At 37.6% G+C, this 22,762-nt stretch overlaps 2 protein-coding genes across 10 annotated transcripts in view; one reads left to right on the forward strand and one right to left on the reverse strand.

Annotated features, from left to right (window-relative positions):
• LOC127158076 (NXPE family member 3-like) overlaps positions 1-22,762 on the reverse strand; it is a 62,683-nt gene that overhangs the window by 28,274 nt on the left and 11,647 nt on the right. The window lies entirely within an intron of this gene.
• LOC127158080 (NXPE family member 4) lies at positions 4,475-12,596 on the forward strand. Of its 9 annotated transcripts, none has more exons than XM_051101229.1 (6): positions 4,475-6,298; positions 7,095-7,253; positions 7,354-7,415; positions 11,180-11,536; positions 11,643-12,062; positions 12,145-12,596. In XM_051101229.1, exons 2-6 carry the CDS (start codon positions 7,217-7,219, stop codon positions 12,349-12,351), a joined length of 1,083 nt encoding a protein of 360 aa, XP_050957186.1. In that variant the 5' UTR covers positions 4,475-6,298; positions 7,095-7,216; the 3' UTR covers positions 12,352-12,596. The 9 variants fall into 9 exon arrangements, with proteins under 9 accessions (XP_050957186.1, XP_050957188.1, XP_050957185.1 ...); XM_051101231.1 differs by having other exon boundaries at positions 7,166-7,253; XM_051101235.1 differs by lacking the exon at positions 7,354-7,415 and having other exon boundaries at positions 4,486-6,298; positions 12,145-12,215; positions 12,398-12,596.

Consider the following 22,762-nt stretch of genomic DNA (forward strand, 5'->3'; position numbering starts at 1 on the left):
TAAGTTGGCTTGGGAAAGCCAACTTACTGAAATCCTATTTAAACTTATTAAGTTGGCTTGGGAAAGCCAACTTACTGAAATCCTATTTAAACTTATTCTTCTTCTTCTTCTTCTTATTTTTCTGGCCGCAAATTTTTTGGACACCTACTCCTCCTAGACCGTTCAAGCTACATACTCCAAACTCGGGTCAGATCTTCATACTGTTCTGACTTAGTGTGCTATATCTTTTCAGACTGGTTTGAGTTACGGTTTTCTTAAAAATTAATATTAAAAATCATAAAAAGTCCCATAGACTTTCATTGACCAAAAGTCCATGTCTGTTTGAACTATGTTTAATGTAAACTGCTAGAAGCCATAGATACTCAATTAAGCTTTAAGATATCTATGTTCTTTCTAACTAATAACTAATCTATCTATCTATCTATCTATCTTCAAACCTTATCTATCTATCTATCTATCTATCTATCTATCTATCTATCTATCTATCTATCTATCTCAATCTATCTTATCTATCTATCTATCTATCTATCTATCTATCTATCTTCAATCTATCTATCTATCTATCTATCTATCTATCTATCTATCTATCTATCTATCTTCAAATCTATCTATCTATCTATCTATCTTCAAACCTTTATCTATCTATCTATCTATCTATCTATCTATCTATCTATCTATCTATCTATCTATCTACCTTCAAACCTTATCTATCTATCCAATAATGTATCCTAAAATCATGCTAGCAACCTACTAGTCATGCTTAAATCCTGCTAGCGACTTTGCTAGTCATGCTAAAATCATGCTAGTGACTTGCTAGTCATGCTAAAATCATGCTAGCGACTTGCTAGTCATGTTAAAATCATGCTAGTGACTTGCTAGTCATGTTAAAATCATGCTAGCGACTTGCTAGTCATGCTAAAATCATACTAACGACTTGCTAAAATCATGCTAGCGACTTGCTATTCATGCTAAATTCATGCTAGTGACTTGCTAAAATCATGCTAGCGACTTGCTAGTCATGCTAAAATCATGTTGGCGACTTGCTAATCATGCTAAAATCATGCTAGCGACTTGCTAGTCATGCTTAAATCCTGTTAGCGACTTTGCTAGTCATGCTAAAATCATGCTAGCGACTTGCTAGTCATGCTAAAATCATACTAGTGACTTCCTAGTCATGCTAAAATCATACTAATGACTTGCTAAAATCATGCTAGCGACTTGCTAGTCATGTTAAAATCATGCTAGCGAGTCATGCTAAAATCATGCTAATCATGTTAAAATCATGCTAGCGACTTGCTAGTCATGTTAAAATCATGCTAGCGACTTTGCTAGTCATGTTAAAATCATGCTAATGATTTGCTAGTCATGCTTAAATCATGCTCGACTCATGCTAGTCATGTTAAAATCATGCTAAAAATCATGCTAAAATCATGCTAAAATCATCATGCTAGCGACTTGAATCATGCTAAAATCATCTAACGACTTGCTAGTCATGCTTAAAAATCATGCTAGCGACTTGCTAGTCATGCTAAAATCATGCTAGGGACTTGCTAGACTTGCTAAAGTCATGCTAAAATCATGTTAGCGACTTTGCTAGTCATGTTAAAATCATGCTAGTGACTTGCTAGTCATGCTAAAAATCATGCTAGCGAGTCATGCTAGTCATGCTAGTCATGTTAAAAAATCTTGCTGTCATGCTAAAATCATTTGCTAATAATCATGTTAAAATCATGCTAATGATTTGCTAGTCATGCTAAAATCATGCTAAAATCAGACTTGCTCATGCTAAAATCATCATGTGACTTGCTAGTCATGCTAAAATCATGCTAGCGACTTGCTTTGTCATGTTAAAATCATGCTAATGATTTGCTAGTCATCCTAAAAATCATGCTAGTGACTTGCTAGTCATGTTAAAATCATGCTAGACTTGACTTGCTAGTCATGCTAAAAATCATGCTCATGCTAAAATTGTTAATCATGTTAAAATCATGCTAAAATCATAAAATATGCTAATGATTTGCTAGTCATGCTAAAATCATGCTTGCGACTTGCTAGTCATGCTAAAATCATGCTAAAGTGACTTGCTAATCATGCTAAAATCATGCTAGGGACTTGCGACTAGTAATGCTAAAATCATGCTAGCGACTTGCTAATCATGCTAAAATCATGCTAGTGACTTGCTAGTCATGCTAAAATCATGCTAAAATCATGCTCAGTGACTTGTTAAAATCATGCTAGTGACTTGCTAGTCATGCTAGAATCATGTTGTCGACTTGCTAATCATGCTAAAACCATGCTAGCGACTTGCTTTCTATCATGCTAGCAACATGCTTTCTTTCTAATCTAATCTTTCTAACTAATCTTTCTTTCCTTTCTAACAAATCTTTCTTTTTTCTTTTGTTCTAACTAATCTTTCTTTCTTTTTTCTTTCTTTCTTTCTAACCAGTCTTTCTTCTTTCTTTCTAGCTAATCTTTCTTTTTTCTTTTTCTTTCTTTCTAACTAATCTTTCTTTTCTTTCTTGCTTACTTTTCTTTCTATCTAACTAATCTTTTTTTTTTCTTTTTTTTACTTTTCTTTCTTTCTTTAATCTTTTTTTTTTTTTTACTTTTCTTTCTTTTTCTTACTTTTCTTTCTTACTTCTTTTTTTCTTTCTTTCTACTTCTAATCTTTTTTTTTTCTTTCTTCTTTCTTTCTAACTAATGTTTCTTTCTTTCTAACTAATGTTTCTTTCTTTCTTTTTCTTTCTAACTAATTTTTCTTTTTTTCTTTATTTATATCTATCTAGCCTATCTATCTTCAAACTTTATCAATCAAACTAAAACTATTTCAAACTGAAAACCTTTAAACTTTCTTTAAACTAAAAGCTTTTAAAACTACTTAAAACTTACTGGCTAGGCTTTCTCAAGCCAACTTAAAGTTTGCTAACAAACTTTTTATCTAGTTCTTCTTATTTTTCTTCCGTACAAATTTCGGCGCGTAACTCGTCCCGCAGTTTTTGTCACAGACCCATGAAACAGGCGTCAAATCGTGTGGCCTATTCGGGAATGGTGTGCTATGACTTTTATAAGCGATCGGGGGTACGATGATCGCACACGGGGTGAAAAATCAGCCGAAAAATCCCATAGACAATGCATTACGGCCAACTTTGAGGGGTCGTAGCGCCGAGCGAGAATTTCGTAGAAACATGCGATTCACCACATTTGGAGAGGCTGGCAGGCTGTGCGAGAACATACCTCGCAATGGGGTATTAGTTGTACCCCTGGGGCGCAAGAGCCCCCCAAAGTGGCCCCATTGACATACTATGGGGAGGGACGGCCCATTAAAAAGCATGTTTTTTTCCTACTATGGTAATTTACATAGGAATTTTGCATTGAACATAACTCTGCATCACAATGTCATAGAGACATGGAGGAGGGCTCATTTAACTCAGACAACCAATCAGACTCTCAGGATCACTGTGAAGCTGTCAAGCCACGCCCTAGCAACCATTTAGAGCACCCTAGCAACTGATCCCATAGACTGCCATTATAAAAGCCCAGATGGATATCTTTGGATCACAGTGTCATAGAGACATGGGGGTGGGCTCATTTGAGTCGGGGCAGTAAACAGCCAATCATGAATCACCATAGACACTTCCTAGCCACGCCCTAGCAACCACTATTGAGCACCCTAGCAACGAAAACCCACACAGACATATCTTCAAATCTGAATGTCATAGAGACATGGGGGTTGATTTATATCATTCATAGTGGCAAGCAGCCTTTGGAGTGTCATCACTGGTAGCTGCAAAGCCACTCCCTAGCAACCAAACAGAGTACCCTAGCAACCATCTAGCAAGTCCTATATCTCTACATCAGAACATCGTAGAGACATGGGACTTGGTTCTTTTCACTCATGCTAGCAAATAGGAATCCTTGAGATGCTAGTCATGCTAGTAGTGAATAGCTACATGCTAATAGTGATTAGCTAAGTGCTAAATCAGGCTAAGAACTCTATAAAACTCCATAGTAATGATCTGTGACAACTAGTAACTGCCTAACAACACTCTAGCAACCACCCCAAGTACCTTAGCAACCACCCTAGCAACCACCCCAAGTACCTTAGCAACCGCATAGCAACACCCTAGCAACCACCCTGGTTACCCTAGCAACCGCATAGCAACACCTTAGCAACCACCCTGGGTACCTTAGCAAACGCCCTAGCAACCACCCCAGTTACCCTAGCAACCGCATAGCAACACCCTAGCAACCACCCTGGTTACCCTAGCAACCGCTTAGCAACACCTTAGCAACCACCCCAGTTACCCTAGCAACCGCATAGCAACCACCGATGTTGACTGAATGATTGTATTGTAATGAATCTGTAACGAGGATGCTGAGGCGGCATTAGAATCCATGTGCGGAAGTTTATTGATGTTAGCAGCAGCAGACAAACACGTGTAAACAGGCAGTGGGTCAGTAACAGTTAAGCAGTCCGATCGGTCAACAATCCAAAGGGCAATCTGAAAGACAAACGTGATTAAACAGGCTCTGGGTCCAAACCTTAATATCAGTCCAAACAGGCAAACAATCCAACAAGGGTAATCCGTAAGTTTGTGAGTCAGAAAACAAAGCAGGATCATACACATATAAACAGGCAGAATAATCAAAGGAAACCGCTCAGTAAAGTAGGTGAACTGGCAATACTTCACAATGAGAGAGCACATGGTCACTGTTTAAATAGTTCCAAACAGGAAGTGAATGTAGAAGCAGCAGAGGGAGCGAGGAGATCAGTATTCGGGTGAGGGCTCCCTCTGCTGGCTTGGCATTACAGAATGCTGAGGACTTTGTTTTGTTGGCTTTGGTCCAGCCCTTTTAGGTTTGGTTACAACGCGTTCTCCTCCCACTGACAGGCAGCAGAGATGATTGAACTCACCTGGACCACAGGAAATTTAAGAGGCAAGCGCAGAGCTTAATGTGAGTGCTGAGAGAGCTAATGTGACTGGACTGTGCGCTTAAGGGAAGAGGGGAACGCTTTGGGTTGCTCAAGACCGTTAGGGTTTGTCCGGCAATGAAGATAGCTAGACAGCGCTGGTGCGTGGGGTTTAGGTAGATCATTGGGGGGAGAAGGAGTGCTGGCCACACGCTCTATGAGTGTTTGGACATCTATGATAAGTGTGCTCTTTGACAGTGATGAACTGTTCGATGGTGAAGTGTTTAAATGGACTGAACTGAGTAAAGAGGACTCATCAGCACCTCCCCCTTTTTTTTTGGCTCACCGACAGTGAAGACAAGCACGGGCCTCCTGAGTTGATGCGGACTCAGTACGGCTGATCTCTTTCCCGAGACCCCAGGGTGGCGTCTTGTTTCATGGAGACAGGGAAGTGTTTGCATTTGAATTCATTTCAATGTTGTACATGTGTGGGTATGAGTGTGTATGTCTTTGTAAATGAGTGTTTGCTTTGAAAGTTTATATGAACATGATTTTGTATTTTCTGAGCTAGGGGGAAACTGAGTTGATCTTGAAATGATTTGTGTGAACATGATTTTTTAGATGACGCTGTTTGCCCTAGTGAAGGCCTACGGGTTAATGTTTGATGAACTAATTCAAATGTCCTTTATATGTAGTTCTCTTTTTCTGAATAGCATAGTCAATAAAGTAAGCAAAGTTCTTTGGTGTTGATACACCTTTTGTCCTCCATAAATGTCTGTTTGAACCTCTCTAGTAAAATTGGATATAAAATATAACAAACTGATAATGTGTTGGAAAAATAAACAAAGGCAGAGACTTTGAGACAAAAGAACAGAGAGATATCAAAGGTCTGTCTTACCGTGCTCCTTAAAGCCTGAATGACAAATAATGAGATCAGGGCAGACACACATGCAGTCTAAACCACATCATGGTAAACAATGATTTAACTTCCCCTTTCTGAGTGAGTCCCTTGGTTTTGTGGCCAAAAAACAAAAAAAAAAAAAACTTTGAAAAACACTTTGAAGAACTTACTTTACATGTATGGATGAATAGATGAATACACAGACAGCAGGCCAGAGAGAAAGAGACTGACAGGTATTTAGGTAAGATGATGTAAAGGTCTGTTCCAACACACATATATAAAAATAACATTTCCATCAGTGTACCAACAACTGACTTTAATCCAAATCTCTCATGCCATAAAAGCTTAATCCAGAAGGAAGTCTTTCTGGGAAAAACATGAGGCGTGTTTGTGTTTAAGCCCCGCCTCCAGATACTGAAGTCTGATGACATTTGAGGCTTCAGATTCGTCCCAAACACCTGAGAGCATCGTTCACCTGTGGACAGGTAAGTCTTATTCATCTGTTCTTTCACATACAGGACATAACAGAGATATTATATGACTCACATTGAGCAACCAATCATTAAACTTTTTAGGGTTTGAGCTGTACATTGTTTAGGATCTATTCGTGTGTATGAATCTGGAGAAGAAGATTTATGTACAGATTTGTGCATTATTTACTCCATATACAGCTCTATAAATAAAGAGATGTGCATATGTATTTATATAATATAATCTTAAAAATAAATGTGCTTCACGATGCTATAGAAGAACCTTTTTTGTTTAAATGGTTCCATAAAGAACATTTAACATCTGAAGAACCTTTCTGTTTCACAAAAGGTTCTTTGTGGCGAAAGAAGGTTCTTCAGATTATAAAAAGGTAAGAAAGAGATGGTTCTTTAAAGAGACTTTGACTGAATGGTTATTTGTGGAACCAAAAATGGTTCTTCTATGGCATCGCTGTGAAGAACCTTTTGAAGCACCTTTATTTTTAAGAGTGTAATACTAGAGAAAGAGCCGATTAGAGATGGAGAAAAATTACAGGAATGAATTGCAGAACAGTGATTCATGTTTCAGCTGTTTAAGATGGCATGGGGAAAAAAAAAAAAAAAAAAAAAAAAAGTGCCTAGATGTTCTAGTGGTCAGAGATCTGATATCTATTCACTGAATTTTTTATTTTATTTTTTCACTGAACAAATATCCTGATTTTTCCCGTTACACTCGTTATTGTGTTCTAGAATTTTCTTTCTTTTTTTTTTTTTTTTTTTTTTTCCCCTGCTGAATGACATTCACCTGAATGAGAACTAAAACAGCTGAGGACAACAACACTTTAACTACATGTCATATACTTTGTGGGAACACCTCATTTTCAGATCTGTACAGCCATTTTCTTCACACACAAGCTATCTTAAAACAGAACAGACATGGTCACGCCATCTACAGAGAAATCAAATGCACCAGGTAATCAAGAGTTTATGGACATTAATACATTTGTCATATTAAGGTTCAGTAGTTTCATGTTTTAAATACATGGAATTTGATTATTTCCATGTATTATCAGTCTGCAGGTTAAGACAATGTGTATTACTACTGGCTTGTTTTCTTTGGACATCATATTGTTTGGTAAGTTTGTAAGACATTTTAAAGCAGATGTTAAAATAATGATCAAATAAATATGCATATTAATTCTGCCCCTAAGACAAGAAGTCTGCACGGCATTCAACTCAATTTGAATTGAGAATGCGTTTTAAATTCCAGTTCAATTCCTAAATCTGAATTTAGACATCATTAGCAAACAAATGCAGAATCTGAATGCAAGTACAAATTTTGTAGGTTAAATATGACAAAAAAAAAAAAAAAAAAAAAAAAAAAAAATTTCTGTTTAGCACACAGGCTAGTGTTGACTGCTCACAGTCTCTCTAAATTTCCCAGATTTAATCGGTGCACCAAACAGTACGGAAAAGGAGTGCTATAATTTTCACTAAATACATTTGCCTAGTTTGTTTTCTTGTTAGACATTAAACATGGGTTTAAAATTATACATGTAAGGTAAGTAAATTTTTTTTTTTTTTTTATGACAGCAGTAACAGTAAAGAGACTTAAAGGGAGCAAAAGGTGAATGTAGGCTAAGTAGCAGTAACAAAGGCAGGATTTGGTTCAAGAATATTAGTTGTTAAACTGGTTGAAAGTCTCTTTGCATCCTGATAACAATCACTAAGTTAAGTGGTCTAATGCTGCCTTCACGCCATGTCGTAATTTCCATAATTCCTAGATGACAACACATGACATTTTGGAAAAGCTTTCCATGTTGTAACTCATTTTCCTAATTAGTTTTCTTGTAGCGCCAAAATGAGCCTGGCGGCATGACTTTGCTTCAGATTCATTTAATAACATCAGCTGAGTTTTGAAATAACTTCCTTTTTTGATCTGACGTGGATTCACATCACAGAATGAGGCAAAGTGCTTATTTTATATAGTATTCTATAAAGTGATAGCATCGCATTGCATATTCATATAAAAATCCCCTATATGGCTTGAAGAACAGAGATAATCCATTTAGTCACAATTGTACAAATATGTCTCCGTGTTTCATGAGTTAAAATGTCTCTATCTGAGTTTTATTCAGCTACGCAAAAGCGTAGGGTTGTCAAAAGGTACCGGGTTCGAGGTACCGAGTGCAATAATTATTAACAATATTATTGTTTTGTTTAATGTTTTATTTAGTAATAACAATAATCAGAATTCGTCATATTGATAAAAACATTTTGGCCACATTTTGCAGCCCTACACACAGGCACAACAAACTCAGTGTTCTTTTTAATTTCTGGTAAATAAAGTCTAAAAAACCTTTCTTGTTACAGTTCAGATTTTGTTGTTACGGTTTAGATTTTGGAATTCACTTAATATTGCCTCTCAGAATAATCTCTCGAAATAAAGTCTTGTTGCACATTAATGCTTTTTTTTTAATATTTGAAATGAAAGAATGGCAAAGAGATCAAAGTGAAGTTGTGGTAGAAATGGAATCCAAACAATATCTTTCCTGGGCTGGAAAAAAAAATGATTTTTTGACTGCTATATACATATTTATTGCTGTAGTACCTTTTTTTTTTTTTTTTTTTTTTTTTTTTTTTTTTACATGCAATGTTGCCCATGATCACAGACAGACTTGTCATATAAGGAACAGTTGAGCCACATTTAGCATGCTACATTAAATATTTACAGACCCAGGCAGTGTAATGCAATAAAGTTTTTTTTTTTTTTTTTTTTTTTTTTTTTATTCCCCCATGTGACCATCAATCAATATTTAAAAACAAGCAGTAAATATATATATATATATATATATATATATATATATATATTGAAATAGTCATTTCATTTACTTTATCTTCAATAGTCAAATGATGGTTTTTTTTACACTAGTGGGGCCCATTTTCATTATCCTGCCTGGGGCCCCACAAACCTACAGGCCGGCACTGCTGGCGGCGGTCACGTGGTACATCTGTCACTCGTCCAAGTCATAACTCTCAGAACATTGTGTTTACAAGTTTTAATTATGAGTTCAGGAGCACACAAGTGCTTTGGTGTTGATAATGTTGCCATAGAAACTCATAATATAGATAGAGTGGAATGTCAAGTGTTTTCATCTCGGAATTACGAGATGGCATGAATGCAGCATAAATGCGTTTATATTGCCTCGGCTGTCCCTTACGAAAATTAAGCATACGTAGCAGTTTTTGCCTTGCAACAAAATATGTTGACCCAGGAACACATCAAACTCCACAGAATCAGGACGTGCGGGTGTCACCACTTATGTGATTTAGGTGAAAAGGTTTAGGTGATAAGGTGACTTATATGATAAGGTTTTTTTTGTTGTTGTTGTTTTTTAAAAAAGTGAAATAAATTTGAAACTTGAAATTTGTGCTTATATTGTGGATGCAATTATTTTGCTTGTTTGTTTTTTTTTATTTTGGTTGGTATTTTATTCGTATTTTGTTGCCTTTTCATTTTCATTTTGGGCATGTAATTATTTTGCATTGTCTATTTTTGTTTATATTTTGTTTGCATTTTGTTGCCATTATCATGATGCTTTAGTTGGACTCTTGACCCTTGGCTGTCTTTTGCATAGTTTTTTTTTTTTTTTTTTCTTCAGTAATTTAGTGTTTTGTAATGCACATTTATGCAATGATATTGAAATATAGTTGTGGACAAAATGCAGCTTTATGCTCTTCTGGTGACATAAATTACATTAGAAGACATCAATGATTTGGCAGATTCACACCACTTCATGCCAATTTTTCTACCGTAAGGTCACAGCTTGGTTTAGTTTTATTTTTCAGAACATGTTTAGAGCATACATTCATAAAAAAAAAAAAAAAAAAAAAAAAAAAAAAAAAAAGTTTTAAAATCTGAGAGGCAACAGCACACCTGAAAGTAATACTGACCACCCTGATTCTACCTCAGTAAGAGCTTTTGTAGATGTATGACGTATAGTAACTAGCTGGCAACAGTGTTGTCAGTAAATGCCTGTATATTTATATACAATATATACAAATGCCTGTATATTTATCGATTAAACAAAATCATGGTTCGTTGCAGCCCAAGAAACATGCCAAATAACTTGTGAGCACAGCACACTTGACTCATGATTTTTGCTCTCTTTAATTACCTGATGTCATTGTTGCAGTGTGTTTGTTTTTGGGAGCAGAGGGGTGTGTCTGGATAGGGGTGTGTTTGTTTGGCTGTCCATTTCAAATATCAACAGTGAGCTGAGGTGATTTTGGGGCTTTTTAGATGGTTTGAGATGCCCTGACATCTGTGCTAATTTCAGTTACTGCATTGCATACAGCATTGGCCAACATGTATTTTTATTTTTATTTTTTATTTTTTATTTTTTTATTATTCAGCACAATCAAGATGGATGTACATGTTTGGATTAAAATAAATAAATAAATAAAACCCATTCCGAATAGCCCTGAACAAGACTTTTGAGTAACCAATCTTGTAGGCTAGAATATGTATTTTAAAATTATCCTGCTTACTCATTCGCAAAAAACAATATATTGATTAAACTTTTTGTGATAGAAAACTGTACTGTCATAATTGTACGTGCTGTACTGTATAATTACTCCCCCAGGCAGGGGATGGCATGCTTGACACAGAAATATACAAGCAGCAACGGTTTGTTTTTGATTTGTTGTGTAAAGGAAATTCTTTACTTGATGCTTTTGAACCAAGCCCATTCACAGTTTGTGCTTGATTTCACCAAACGCCTACAGATCCATAAAACGTTTCTAGTCTTATCCAGCGCATGTGTGTACCTGCAATGAACGCAAACATTTGCATGTAGAAATGGAATTTGGTGTAACTCTATTCTGGTCCTCTCTCAGGCTCTATGGGCAATGAATGGTGGGATCCACATAAAACAATTCCAGCCCCCCAGACCGAAACCAGTTCCTCGAAATAAAAATTCATCCACAATATCCGCATCTGACATGGGAATCAGTGATGAGGAGTGGGAAAGACTACAGAAGGTTATTGAGTGGCCTGGTCCAGATCAAGAAATCACTCATCTGAATCAGAGCACAAGTCCAGTCCACTCGTCTTTCTCTGTTGTGGGACTCAAAGAGAGTTACAAAGTGGGAGAAAAGATCTCTGTTACTATCACAGCCAGAGACCACAACAAGAACCTGAAACGATATGGAGGAGATTTTTTCAAAGCAAAACTTTTCAATTCAGAGCTAAAGGTGTGTTTTTTTTAAGATATATTATGATATGTTATTTTATAATACTTTTTTATTGTATAAAAACAACAAACAGCATTACACTTGTTCTTTTCCTTTTTTCTTGAAGGCGAGTGTGTATGGGGAGGTTGTGGATCATCGTAATGGGACTTACTCTGTTAATTTCCTTCTGCCCTGGGAAGGTCAGGCACAAGTTTTTGTACGTCTTGAGCACTCCAGTGAGGTTGTGCAGATTCTTAAAAAATACAGGGACTCTTCATTCCCACGCACCCACTATCAAGGCTACTTTGAATCAGGACCCAGTAAAACCAGGATCCGTGAAGTAGTAGAATGTAATCTTAAGTGGGGTGCAGATGGAAGTTGGAGGAAAGGCAACTGCTGCTGTGAGTATAAGGATATAAGAACAGGGACGGTGTGGCAGTGTGAGAGACCAAAGACACTTTCTTGTGACAAACTGGTTCATCACTCATATGGACGTTTGGAAAACCCATTAAATCCTTTTGAGCAGCAGCTTTTTGCAGCGTGGGTGGTAATTCAAAATTAATTTCAGAACGATTGTAGATGTGTAAAAATAAAATGATAGAAAATGTTTTTTTTTTTTTTCTCCACAGGAAATTAACAAATGTTGCTATCAGTGGAGACAAAAAAATCCTAAATGTCCTTTCCAGCACTGCAGCCAATGGTATGTTTACCATCTCGTTTCCTGTTTGGAAAGAAGCTTAAATTCAGAAAATGGAGAACTACAGAAAATGGAATTAGGCTTTAGATCTCTTTTTATATTTATTGTTTACAAATGGGTTCATGGCATGGATATTTGATTTGCTAACATTATTTCAATTTTTGCTTTCTGATATCTGTGCAAAGACTTGAACAAGCTGATTAAACCCAATGCATCAAAGTGAACATTCTTGCACTCCATCTGTCCTAACGACAGACTCAAGCATGGTGATGTCTTGCTCTGGAGGTGGTGTTTATGCAAACGACTTCTGCTAGGAGACATCACCTTGCCCCATTGAATCCAAAATGAGACATTTTTGGAGCTTGATTAAATAAATGCTTTGTTTATAATATACTAACTATAAAATGACACTGATATGTTTGAGAGGTTTGAAGAAATCCTGGTGATGATTATAAGTGCCTATTGTGCTAAAATTGACAAGTAAGTGATCTATAAGTTTTAATGCTTGAATCAATTTATGCTTATTGCGTTAAAAATACTTAAAAATGACTCAGCAGCTTATAAAAATATCTTCATGACAGTAAATTTAAGCTTATCGGAATATTTTAAGTCATTTTAGTTGGTGTTTACATCTGCTTTATTTCTGTATGTTTTTCAAATGTTGAATTAGTAATCTAAATTGTGGTATGTTTTATGACGGCGTTCAATTTAAAAAGCGCAGTTTTACAAACTGCGTCATCATTCCCCCTGCTGTATTGTACTAATTATATTGTAGAAACAATGTAGCAGTGCTGACATAATTCAGTAATGTTAAACAGTTTATCATTTGATTTTCAAATTTATTTATAGGAAACCACACAAATGCATAACTACAAAATTTGTACTTTTCAATGATTAAATTTTTCTTGGAAATCTGGACTGTTGCACTCTTTTTAACCGTGGAGAGCATGCAGCTCTGCGGAAGCCACTGAAAACACCAGTGAATCCAAAATGAGACATTTTTGGAGCTTGATTTAAATGCTTTGTTTAAAAGACATCTGATGTAGTTTTTTGTAGGTTGCTAAACATCTAAATTGCTTATTGCTAAAATGTTCAGATACATTTACTTGCAGAAATGGTAAAATGTCTTAAAAACAAGATTGTCTACTTGTTTTTAGCTAACTCCACCACAAGGTATGTTTTTAAAGTTGGTTCCAGTACAATAAAAATCCACCAAAGGCAAATTCCAGTGCCAATGGCAAGTTTGACTGTGTTGTTATTGTTATTTAACATGAAAAGCAATAGCATGAAAATATGATGCATATTCCATCATCAGAAGATTTTAGCATTGTAATGGATATGACAATGTTAATGTTTGGTCTTGGGTGAATAGATCAGCTACACTGCTGCTGTTGGTTATTGCTGTAGCTGTAGATTATTGCTGCAGGTTGTACTTGAACTTGCTACTGCCAGTGCATATGGTGATACGGTGCTGTGCGGATCTATACAGGTGGAGCTGGGGAAGGTGGAGGGTTTCACAGCAACTTTGAAAGTGTGCTGCAAAATCCTCAAATGGATGCTAACCAGCCATTTACATGTAAAGCAGCAAGCTTTTAAAAAACCAATAAGCTTCCCATTTAACAACACAGTGTTGGCCCAGATTCGGCCCAAATCTGGTACATGCGGAATGATGATCTGGCCCACATGTAGTCTGGAATGATGGCACTTGGGACCACTTTGGTCCACTCCTGTTTGCCAGATCTGGGCCAAAAGCAGCCATAGCAATGCCACATGTCAGCCAAAAGCAAAGAAATAAACCACTCTGGACCTTTTCTGAGCATTCATATATTATGTATAGAGTCATCTCAGCTAGTGTAAGTTTGTTAACAAGCAAAGTCACTGAAGCAAAGAAGAGAAAAAAAAAGAGAAACAGAAACTCAAGAGCTTAAGTCACAGCTTTAAATAAAATCAACTGAAGATCTCAGCAGAGGAGGATTAAACAACTCCACAAACAGCACAAACACAATTTAACACTGTTTTAAAACAACAGTTTATAAACTTAGACATAATTAGTTATAACATTTTACACACTAAAACTAACACTAGAAGAAGAAAAAAATAAAACAGTTTATCTTACTTAGATTTTAATTAGTACACCAGTAGTCTTAAATGTTTTGCAAAACTTTGAGAGAAAACAAAGCTGACTTCAAAATTGATGTTAAAAAAAAAAAAAAAGAATGAAGTTGATAGTGGTTATGCCTTAGCTTAGAACTTTTTATTAAAAATGTTTAACTTTAAAAGTCAATCATTAATGCATCATGCATTCAGTTCATTTCAAATCTTCCTGAAGCTGACAAATTTTCAAAGCTGACTTCAAATTTTAAAAAATATGACTTTTAATGATAATCCTATAATATTTAATGAATCAACCACACTTGAGTCACACACAGATTTCAACATTCAGTGCAGTAACCACAACAATGGTAACAATTCAGTTATTATTATTAAATGTAATAATACCATTTTTTTGCTCTTTTTGTTGTGCTACTACTGACATAAAACAGCAAATAAAAAAAAAAAAAACAACAGTAAAACAATGTAATTGCATAATTTATTCATGCCCCAATGCATTCTGGGAGTCAGTGATTCTGAGTTACTCTCAATGTTTCTCAGATCACAGATTCAATTAAGTTAACAAAACTTAAATGGCTTAAGTAAATTGAACTCAAAATAAGTAAGGAATACTTTTAATATATTAGTAGATAAGACTTAAATTACACTTAATACAGTTAAGTAAAGATTACTTAGTAATTATTGAATTAGGGCAACATAAACACATGAATTTTAACTCCAATAACACACAAAGTCAACATAAATTAACACATGAACCCCCCAACAATTGTGACAATAAAATGTGTAATGTTGTAATGCATGTTGGGTATCACAGTACGAAAACTCCCAGCATGCATCACAGCATGAATAAATTATGCAGTTGAATTGTCCTATTATTTTCTTTAATTCTAACTTTGGTTTATGTTTGTTGTTGTTGTTGTTGTTGTTGAAAGTATTCAATGAAATGACTACTATGATGCGTTTACACTGCAAGTCTTAATGCACAGATGCAATCTTTTCACCATATCCGATTTTTTTGGCCCACCTGTTTACATTCACTTTAGACAGGCCTCGTATCCGATGTCCGTGTTTACACTAATCTCCAGTATAAAATCATTCCACTGGCTTTCACGACCATGAGCACAATGACTGACCCTCGAATTCTGGATGGACTTTTGCTTATTCATATTTTCCAAAGTCGGCTTTTTAATGCTGCCATCTTAAGGATGGCGTTAATGCTTTCTACACCAGTTTCTCCAGCACGACTGGCTGCACGAGCTTTGATGAAGACAGCTAACGTTAATTCACCATTTACCAGACTCACTCACTGTATTTCATCCCGTTCTTTAATAGGAATAGATGAATAAAACAGGACTTGTACTAGATAAAAAGAGTGGGTTTGTTGTTATTTCTTCCCATGTTTGTTTGTGTAAACACTCTTGACAATAAAGCTCTTTTTGATTTGTGTTTTTTCCAGAATATTTTTCAAAGTGATTGGCTCATGTTGCAGTTGGACACAGTGATGCGGGAGATGTTCAGAGATATCGATGGAGTCATTTTCTTAGATGTCTGGCAGATGACTTCCTGTCACTATCTAGTTGAAAACATTCACCCAGGACCTGTTATCATTGTTAATGAAATTGACATGTTGCTCTCATATATCTGTCCTAGGTGAGGCCTGTTCATGATTGTTTTGGTTCCGTAAAGCAAATAGGGATCTAACCAGGGGTGTGTTTTCCAAAAGCCTCATTAGCTAACTTGGTAAGTTAAATTGACCTCTATTGGTAACGACAGAACTTGTTACCATAATTGCTTTTGGGAAATGCACCCCTCGTCGGGGGAAGACTAAGGCTGCATGTCCACCAAAGCGTTTTTCATGGCTCAGTTGTTTTCAATGGGAGCACCGCATTTTTTAAAACGGCAGGAGCGCTGAGCGTCGTTTTCTGCACTGAGAGTTGAAGAATGTTCAAACTTTAGTAAAATGCTGAACTCATCACTTTCACTTTCCAGTCAGCCAACCAATCACAGTGGAGGAGGGGCGGGACTAATACCGACCAACTGTCACACCATGCTTGTATTATGACTGAACAACAATGGAGAAGTTAATATTGCTTTGTCTTTACCAGATGGAACCTGACTACCATAATATTGTTTTGAGAAATTATGCTTGGAAAAACATTTCATTCACGATGTGTCTGCTATATTACTAAAGTGTATTTCACATCATAGCAACCACAGCATCTCAACAGAAAAAAAAAAAAAAAATGCTGTGCTCTGGGCATTTTCAGCTGGCTAAAAACACTTTGGTGGGCACACAGCCTAACTCTCAAGCTGTTACTTAACCAGAATTCTTCTAACACTGACCCAGGTGTAACGAGGGAGTCCACTGAAGGCGAGTTGTGAATTTGCTTTATTTAACCAAGCTATCACAGCACATTCAGCACACAACCCTTGACAGAGCTGAGAAATTTTATGTGATTTCATCATCGTTTCCCGCAGTTAGGTCCGGAAAGCAGTTTTCGAGTAAAATAAGTAAATTATGGTAGCGGTAATTTTTTCAAATTAGTTGTGTTGTGTTTCTCGTTTCATGTGTCACAGTAATGATCAATCTACATGTTAAGCCAGGCTCACACTATAGGAGTTTTAAAATCCTAACCAATTATGAAATCTGGTTGCAATGCACACATAAGGAGAATCTTTGCAGATTATCTTCCCTCAAATCTTAAACATGCACACACTACAAGATTTGAAAATCATGGCGCATCACACACTACAAGATATTATTAAGATTATAATGACGGAGGGAGCGCCTCACATGATCTTGCACAACAGATCATCATTTCAGCAACTAATGTTTACAACTAATGTTTACAACTGTTAGCTAGCGTGCTAGCAGCTTTATGCACCCACCCGGTAGGCTATGTTCAAAACTGAGACGATTTCACTTCAGAGCTTTCCTTACTCCATGTGGTTGTGGTATGTTTACAACATTTTATACAGACAGTGTTACTACAAAAACATAAGAAGCAGTTTCCTCCATCTCCACTATCCAACGGACCGTACAGCAGCTGTATTGCAGTCGCACATTGGCTGTTGTGAAAGTACTGACATGATCATAGCCGTGATCATCTCAATTTAAAATCCTAAATATCAAACTTGTTTGATATGATCGGGGCAGCCCCAATTTGTGTAAGAGCAGATCAGGAGGTGCAAGATTCGATCTGTGAACGTCTCGCATTACCAGATAATCTGTGCCGAACATCGGGACCAATCGAGGTGCTTGACAAGATTTTTGCTCCAAGTCTCGGGAGGGAAAAATTGGGGCAAAATCGGACTAAAACTCCTGTAGTGTGAGCCCGGCTTTATGTAGTGCTGTAACTTATCCTGAAGTTTGAATTTTCAGAGTTTTTCAGTATAATAGTAAATCGGGTTTAAATGTCAGGAGCTCCGGTCGGGACGAAAGTAACACTTGCTACTTTTGTCCCCCTACAGTGACAACAAGTGTTTATTTTGTCCCGCTGCATGCTAATGTGGTGACTTTCTGTGTCTTGCATCATTTATATAACTTGTTTAGTAAGTATTATATCAAAAGAATATGCCAAGAGTGAGGGTCAGAAAGACAGACAGAGGTCTGCTTCAGTCAGATGTTCATGAGAGGGTGTTTCTGGACATAGGCCTATCTGTCAGGAACATCAGTTTCAGGGCAGCTTCTACATTACATTTACCTTAGTCATATTTATGTTTTAGCCAAACCTTAGCTTTTCCATCTCCATCTATGAATTTGCAGTGTTTACAGATGTTTTTTTTTTTATGCACATTTTGAATTTATGCATACAATCAACTGGATGGAAACATGAATAGGCCTACTGTTAAATTATGTTGAGAGTTTATATTATGCTGATTTAATTTAATTTTCATATTGTTCATTCTGTTAAAAATGTTTTATAAAAATAAATAAAATACATAAATATTTGAAACAATTCAAGTTTGTACACTCAGGTTTTGAAAGATTTGATGAAACTTAAATTTAAAATGTTTTTTTTTTGCAAAGAATAAAGGACAAAATATGTTTGCAGTTACATAGTAACAAGGTCATAGTCATGTATATTTAATAACACAAAAAAATCTAGCTTGTATTGTTGTGTTACTTTCGTCCCAACCAATGGGGTCGAAAGTAACAATGTGCAACTTATGTTCAAAGTGCAATTATACTGATTACACAGTGAATCTGGCCAATTGCAAAACAGCTGTGTCATTATCAGAGCTCCTGCAGTCGCTCTGAAAAAACTGTGGTGACTGATTCAGCCGGCTGCTCTCAAATCGCTATTGCGGTACTTTGATGCCACACGTGACAGTCACGAAGCGTTAGCGCCATCTTAAGTCAGGCAAAATGTTTAACCGCCATGCACTGCTTCAAGTCAGAATTTGATCGAGCGGCGCAGCGCTGCGTTAAGTCAAAGAGTATTGGTTAAGTCGAACCCACCTATCCACAAGTTTCCTACGCCTCATGAGGCCTTGTGTTAAATGTGGGAGCGTCTTCTGGTTCAAAGTAAACAAGCGGGACGTGACACTCATTCATTCAACAGTTGACAGGATTGACGGGCAAATGAAGCCTCATGAAGCACCGACACTTTCCTCTGACTGTTTCAGGAAAAGATTCAAAGCTTCGAGAGTGTTGAAAAGCAGCCAAAAGACTATAGCTCCGTCTGAAGAAGCATTCACCACAATTTCCATAGATCGGTCCATGTTATATGCAAAAATAAAAGTGTGTGTTTATTTGTTGGATTTCTGACTCTGATAAATTAATTTACCCATTGAATAGTGCCATTAAATTGCCAGTACAAATATCAGTATGATGTAATAGAACGAATAATGTACACATATATTAATTGCATATGGCATATATTTAACTTTCCTGAAATAATTTGTATTCTTCATATTACTTGTTTGACTGGGTATTTAAAAATGTAATTATTAAATAGGTCCTAATGAAAATGTACTGGCAAAGTAAGATCTGGGGGTCGAACATTAGGACATGCAAAGTGAGGCTTCTACGAAGGGATTTCTACGTTAACAAGCCTCGAATCGAGGCTTCATCTGGCATGCCCTTTAACACAAGCACTGAAGTCTCAGTTCAAATGTCATTTCACATAGTTGAACATAAGTCATTCTTTTAAAGATTTAGTGAGTACCAAACTTTGCTAATTAACACCAAATTCACCAGAAAAGTTCTTTTTTACAGTAGCGCCCCCTGGTGTGGTATTACAATTAACATAAAGCTATATATATATAATAAAAAGTGCTATGTGTACATTAAGCTAACTGAGACTTGTCATACCACTTACATATCATTGCTCTTTTGTTGTTTTTGATTGCTTCCATTGTCCTCATTTGTAAGTCGCTAAGTCGCTTTGGGTAAAAGCAACCGCAAAATGGCTAAATATAAAAATAAGTGTAATGAAAATGAGTCAAGTCTTGAGTCATGTGATCCAAGTCCACAACTCTCCTAAATAGAGTTAATTTAATTTAATTTTATAAAGTTAATGAGAGATAACTCCTAAAAGAGCATTACCAGCTTTATTCATAACAGGTGACTCAGCTGGTTTAGTTTTTATTTGTTATTTATTATTTTTTATTTTTTATTTATCTTGTGGGAAATATTATATGATTCACTGAAGAAGACTTGATGCTGAAACGTTTGAATGCGCTGTTGCTAAATAATAAATTGTAAATTATCAAGAAGATTGAGCGAGTGCGGATCCTTTACTTAAACATATGTTGCTGATTGATCGTCACACCCAAGAAAAAAGTTGAGCGCAGTGAAATTGAGTTCTTCAAGATTTTATCTTACAAATAAAAATTATAACAAAGGTGAACCATTGAAAAAGAAAAAAAACAACAACAACAAAAAAACAATCTGAAATTACCTCAAACGGTTCAGCAGCATGAAGCTGAGCTCTCTGCAGCACAAGATAAAGATGGAAACCTTCTTCTGGAAAGCTTCTTCAAAGACTCTCAGTAATTATATCTGTCACATTACAAATCTACCTCAACAGACAAAAACACAGAAAAAGTCACAGACACACAAATTTAAGATGTTTCATTTGGCTCCAGATCACAGGAAACCCATTAAAATGTTTAATGTACAAAAATCATAATAATACATTTTAATAATAATAATAATAATAATAATAATAATATATAACAACATTTCACTTAAGACATGTTTCTGAGGCCATTAAAGGGAGACCCAAGCGTGAGAGAAATTTATGACGTTTTTAAAATAAATTTAAGAAATTAAAGAAATTTATAAACAACATGTTCATTTACATCATTTAAATGTATAATAATTTCCATTAAGCAGTTCAAAACTCATAAACCAAAAAGTCATTCATCCTCAGGAGAATAAACATTTGAATAATTAAATATTTGCATTGCACACTATCAAAGTTTGACTGTCAGAGTTTTGGCTGCTCAGCAGGTCACTGTATGGAAATGGAAATGTACGGTTGTGTGAAGAAATTGCATGCAAAGCAATGAGTGTCAGTTGTAGATCAGGTACAAGGGTGAATCTGTGAGGAAACTGCTCAAGAAAAAAAAAAGATAAAATCTGAATTCACACCTGTTTGTCTTTACGTGTGGCACTTTATCTCCATCTCTCCATCATGGCATTGTTCTCTCTCACTTCATTTCTGAACACAAAGTGTTTTTTAAACCTGCAACAAGGTGAGCGTTCGCTGGAGGAGTATGTGGAGGAGTTTTTGAGCGTTTACCATCTGGTGAGATGGAGCGACAAGATGGTTAATGCATGTTTCCAGATGGGACTCAAAGATGATAATTTGTTTCAACTGATAAGTCCTAATGATTGCTACCGTCCTGTAGCAGATTTTATAAATTTTGTTCTTGATTTATGTGGTTCCTCGTTCCAAGTCATGGTGGAGGATGGTAATCCTCCTCCCATCTGGAAACATGCTGTCGCCCCATCTCACCAACAGCCAGAGCCTCACACCCTCCTTGTCTCCTGAGTGTCCCCAAGTCAGCCCAGCATCTCAGGCCGCCGCCACGCCAGAGTCTGCACGCAAGATGGCCGCCGCCACGCCAGAGTCTGCACGCAAGATGGCCGCCCCCACGCCAGAGTCTGTACGCAAGATGGCCGCCACGCCAGAGTCTGCACGTAAGATGGCCGCCACGCCTGAATCCCCGGCCAAGATGGCCTCCGTTCCTGAGTTCCCGGCCAAGATGGCCGTCAAGCCTGAGCCCCCGGCCAAGATGGCCACAGTTCCTGAGTCCTCGGCCAAGATGGCCGCCAAGCCTGAATCCCCGGCCAAGATGACCGCCAAGCCAGAACCCCTGGACAAGATGGCGGTCTCGCCAGAGCGCCCTCAAGTGACCGCACCGCCAGAGCGCCCACAAGCAAACGCTCGCACAGAGCCTGCTCATCCAGTGTCTCCGCTGGAGACGCCCAGCCCTCCAGAGTCTCTGCTGGGGTCGTCCAGCCGTCCAGAGCCCGCTCGCCCCGAGCGCCGTCCAGGGCTCGCTCCACAAGAGCTTCCTTCAGAGCCCACGTCTCCTTCGGCACTTCCTGAGCCAAGTCAAGACACAGCTTCACTTCCTGAGCCAAGTCAAGACACAGCTTCACTTCCTGAGCCAAGTCAAGACACAGCTTCACTTCCTGAGTCCAGTTAAGCGGCTGAGTCAAGTCAAGCCACGGCTGCAGTTCCAGAGTCAAGTCAAGCGGCTGAGTCAAGTCAAGCGGCTGAGTCAAGTCAAGCAGCTGAGTCAAGTCAAGCCAAAGCTGTCGTTCCTGAATCAAGTAAAGTCACAGCGGTTCCCCATGAGTCAAGCCAAGTTGTTGCGGGCGTTCCTGAGTCAAGTCTCATTACCGCTGTGGTTCCTGAGTCAAGTCACGTTACGGCTGAGTCAAGTCACGTCATGGCTACATCTCCTGAGTCAAGTCAAGTTCCTGGTGCATCTCCTGAGACAAGACCAGTTCCTGAGCCCGAACGGCCTCCAGCGCGCACCCCAGAACCTGAACTGTCTCCAGCGCACCCTCCTGAGGTGGTACTCTCGTCTGGTCTCAAGTCCACTCCCGAAACCTCGTTCGTCGGAGAAGCTGCGCCAATGCCTCCTGAGGTGTCAGCCCAGGCTGTAGAGCCTCATAGGGAGGCGGCGTTAATTTCGGTACTCTCTGCTTCTCCCCTTTCTCTGTCCACCTCCTCTATCCCTGCTCTCTCCAGGTCCCCGTCCTTGACGCGGTTGCCCGCACAGCCCTGGAGGGCTCCAGCGCGCACTCCTGAGCCGGAAGAGAACAAGAGAAAATTTAAGAGGCAAGCGCAGAGCTTAATGTGAGTGCTGAGAGAGCTAATGTGACTGGACTGTGCGCTTAAGGGAAGAGGGGAACGCTTTGGGTTGCTTGAGACCTTTAGGGATTGTCCGGCAACGAAGATAGCTAGACAGTG

This window comes from Labeo rohita, unplaced genomic scaffold (genome assembly GCF_022985175.1).
Source record: "Labeo rohita strain BAU-BD-2019 unplaced genomic scaffold, IGBB_LRoh.1.0 scaffold_133, whole genome shotgun sequence".
Lineage (NCBI taxonomy): Eukaryota > Metazoa > Chordata > Actinopteri > Cypriniformes > Cyprinidae > Labeo > Labeo rohita.

Bases quoted from the DNA above. Each gene is read 5' to 3' on its own strand.
- LOC127158080 (XM_051101228.1), top strand. From the start codon at position 7,131: ATGTCATATACTTTGTGGGAACACCTCATTTTCAGATCTGTACAGCCA. The intron at 7,254-11,179 runs GTAATCAAGAGT...GTCCTCTCTCAG, and splicing joins AGAGAAATCAAATGCACCAG to GCTCTATGGGCAATGAATGG. The intron at 12,063-12,144 runs GTAATTCAAAAT...TTTTCTCCACAG, and splicing joins AGCTTTTTGCAGCGTGGGTG to GAAATTAACAAATGTTGCTA.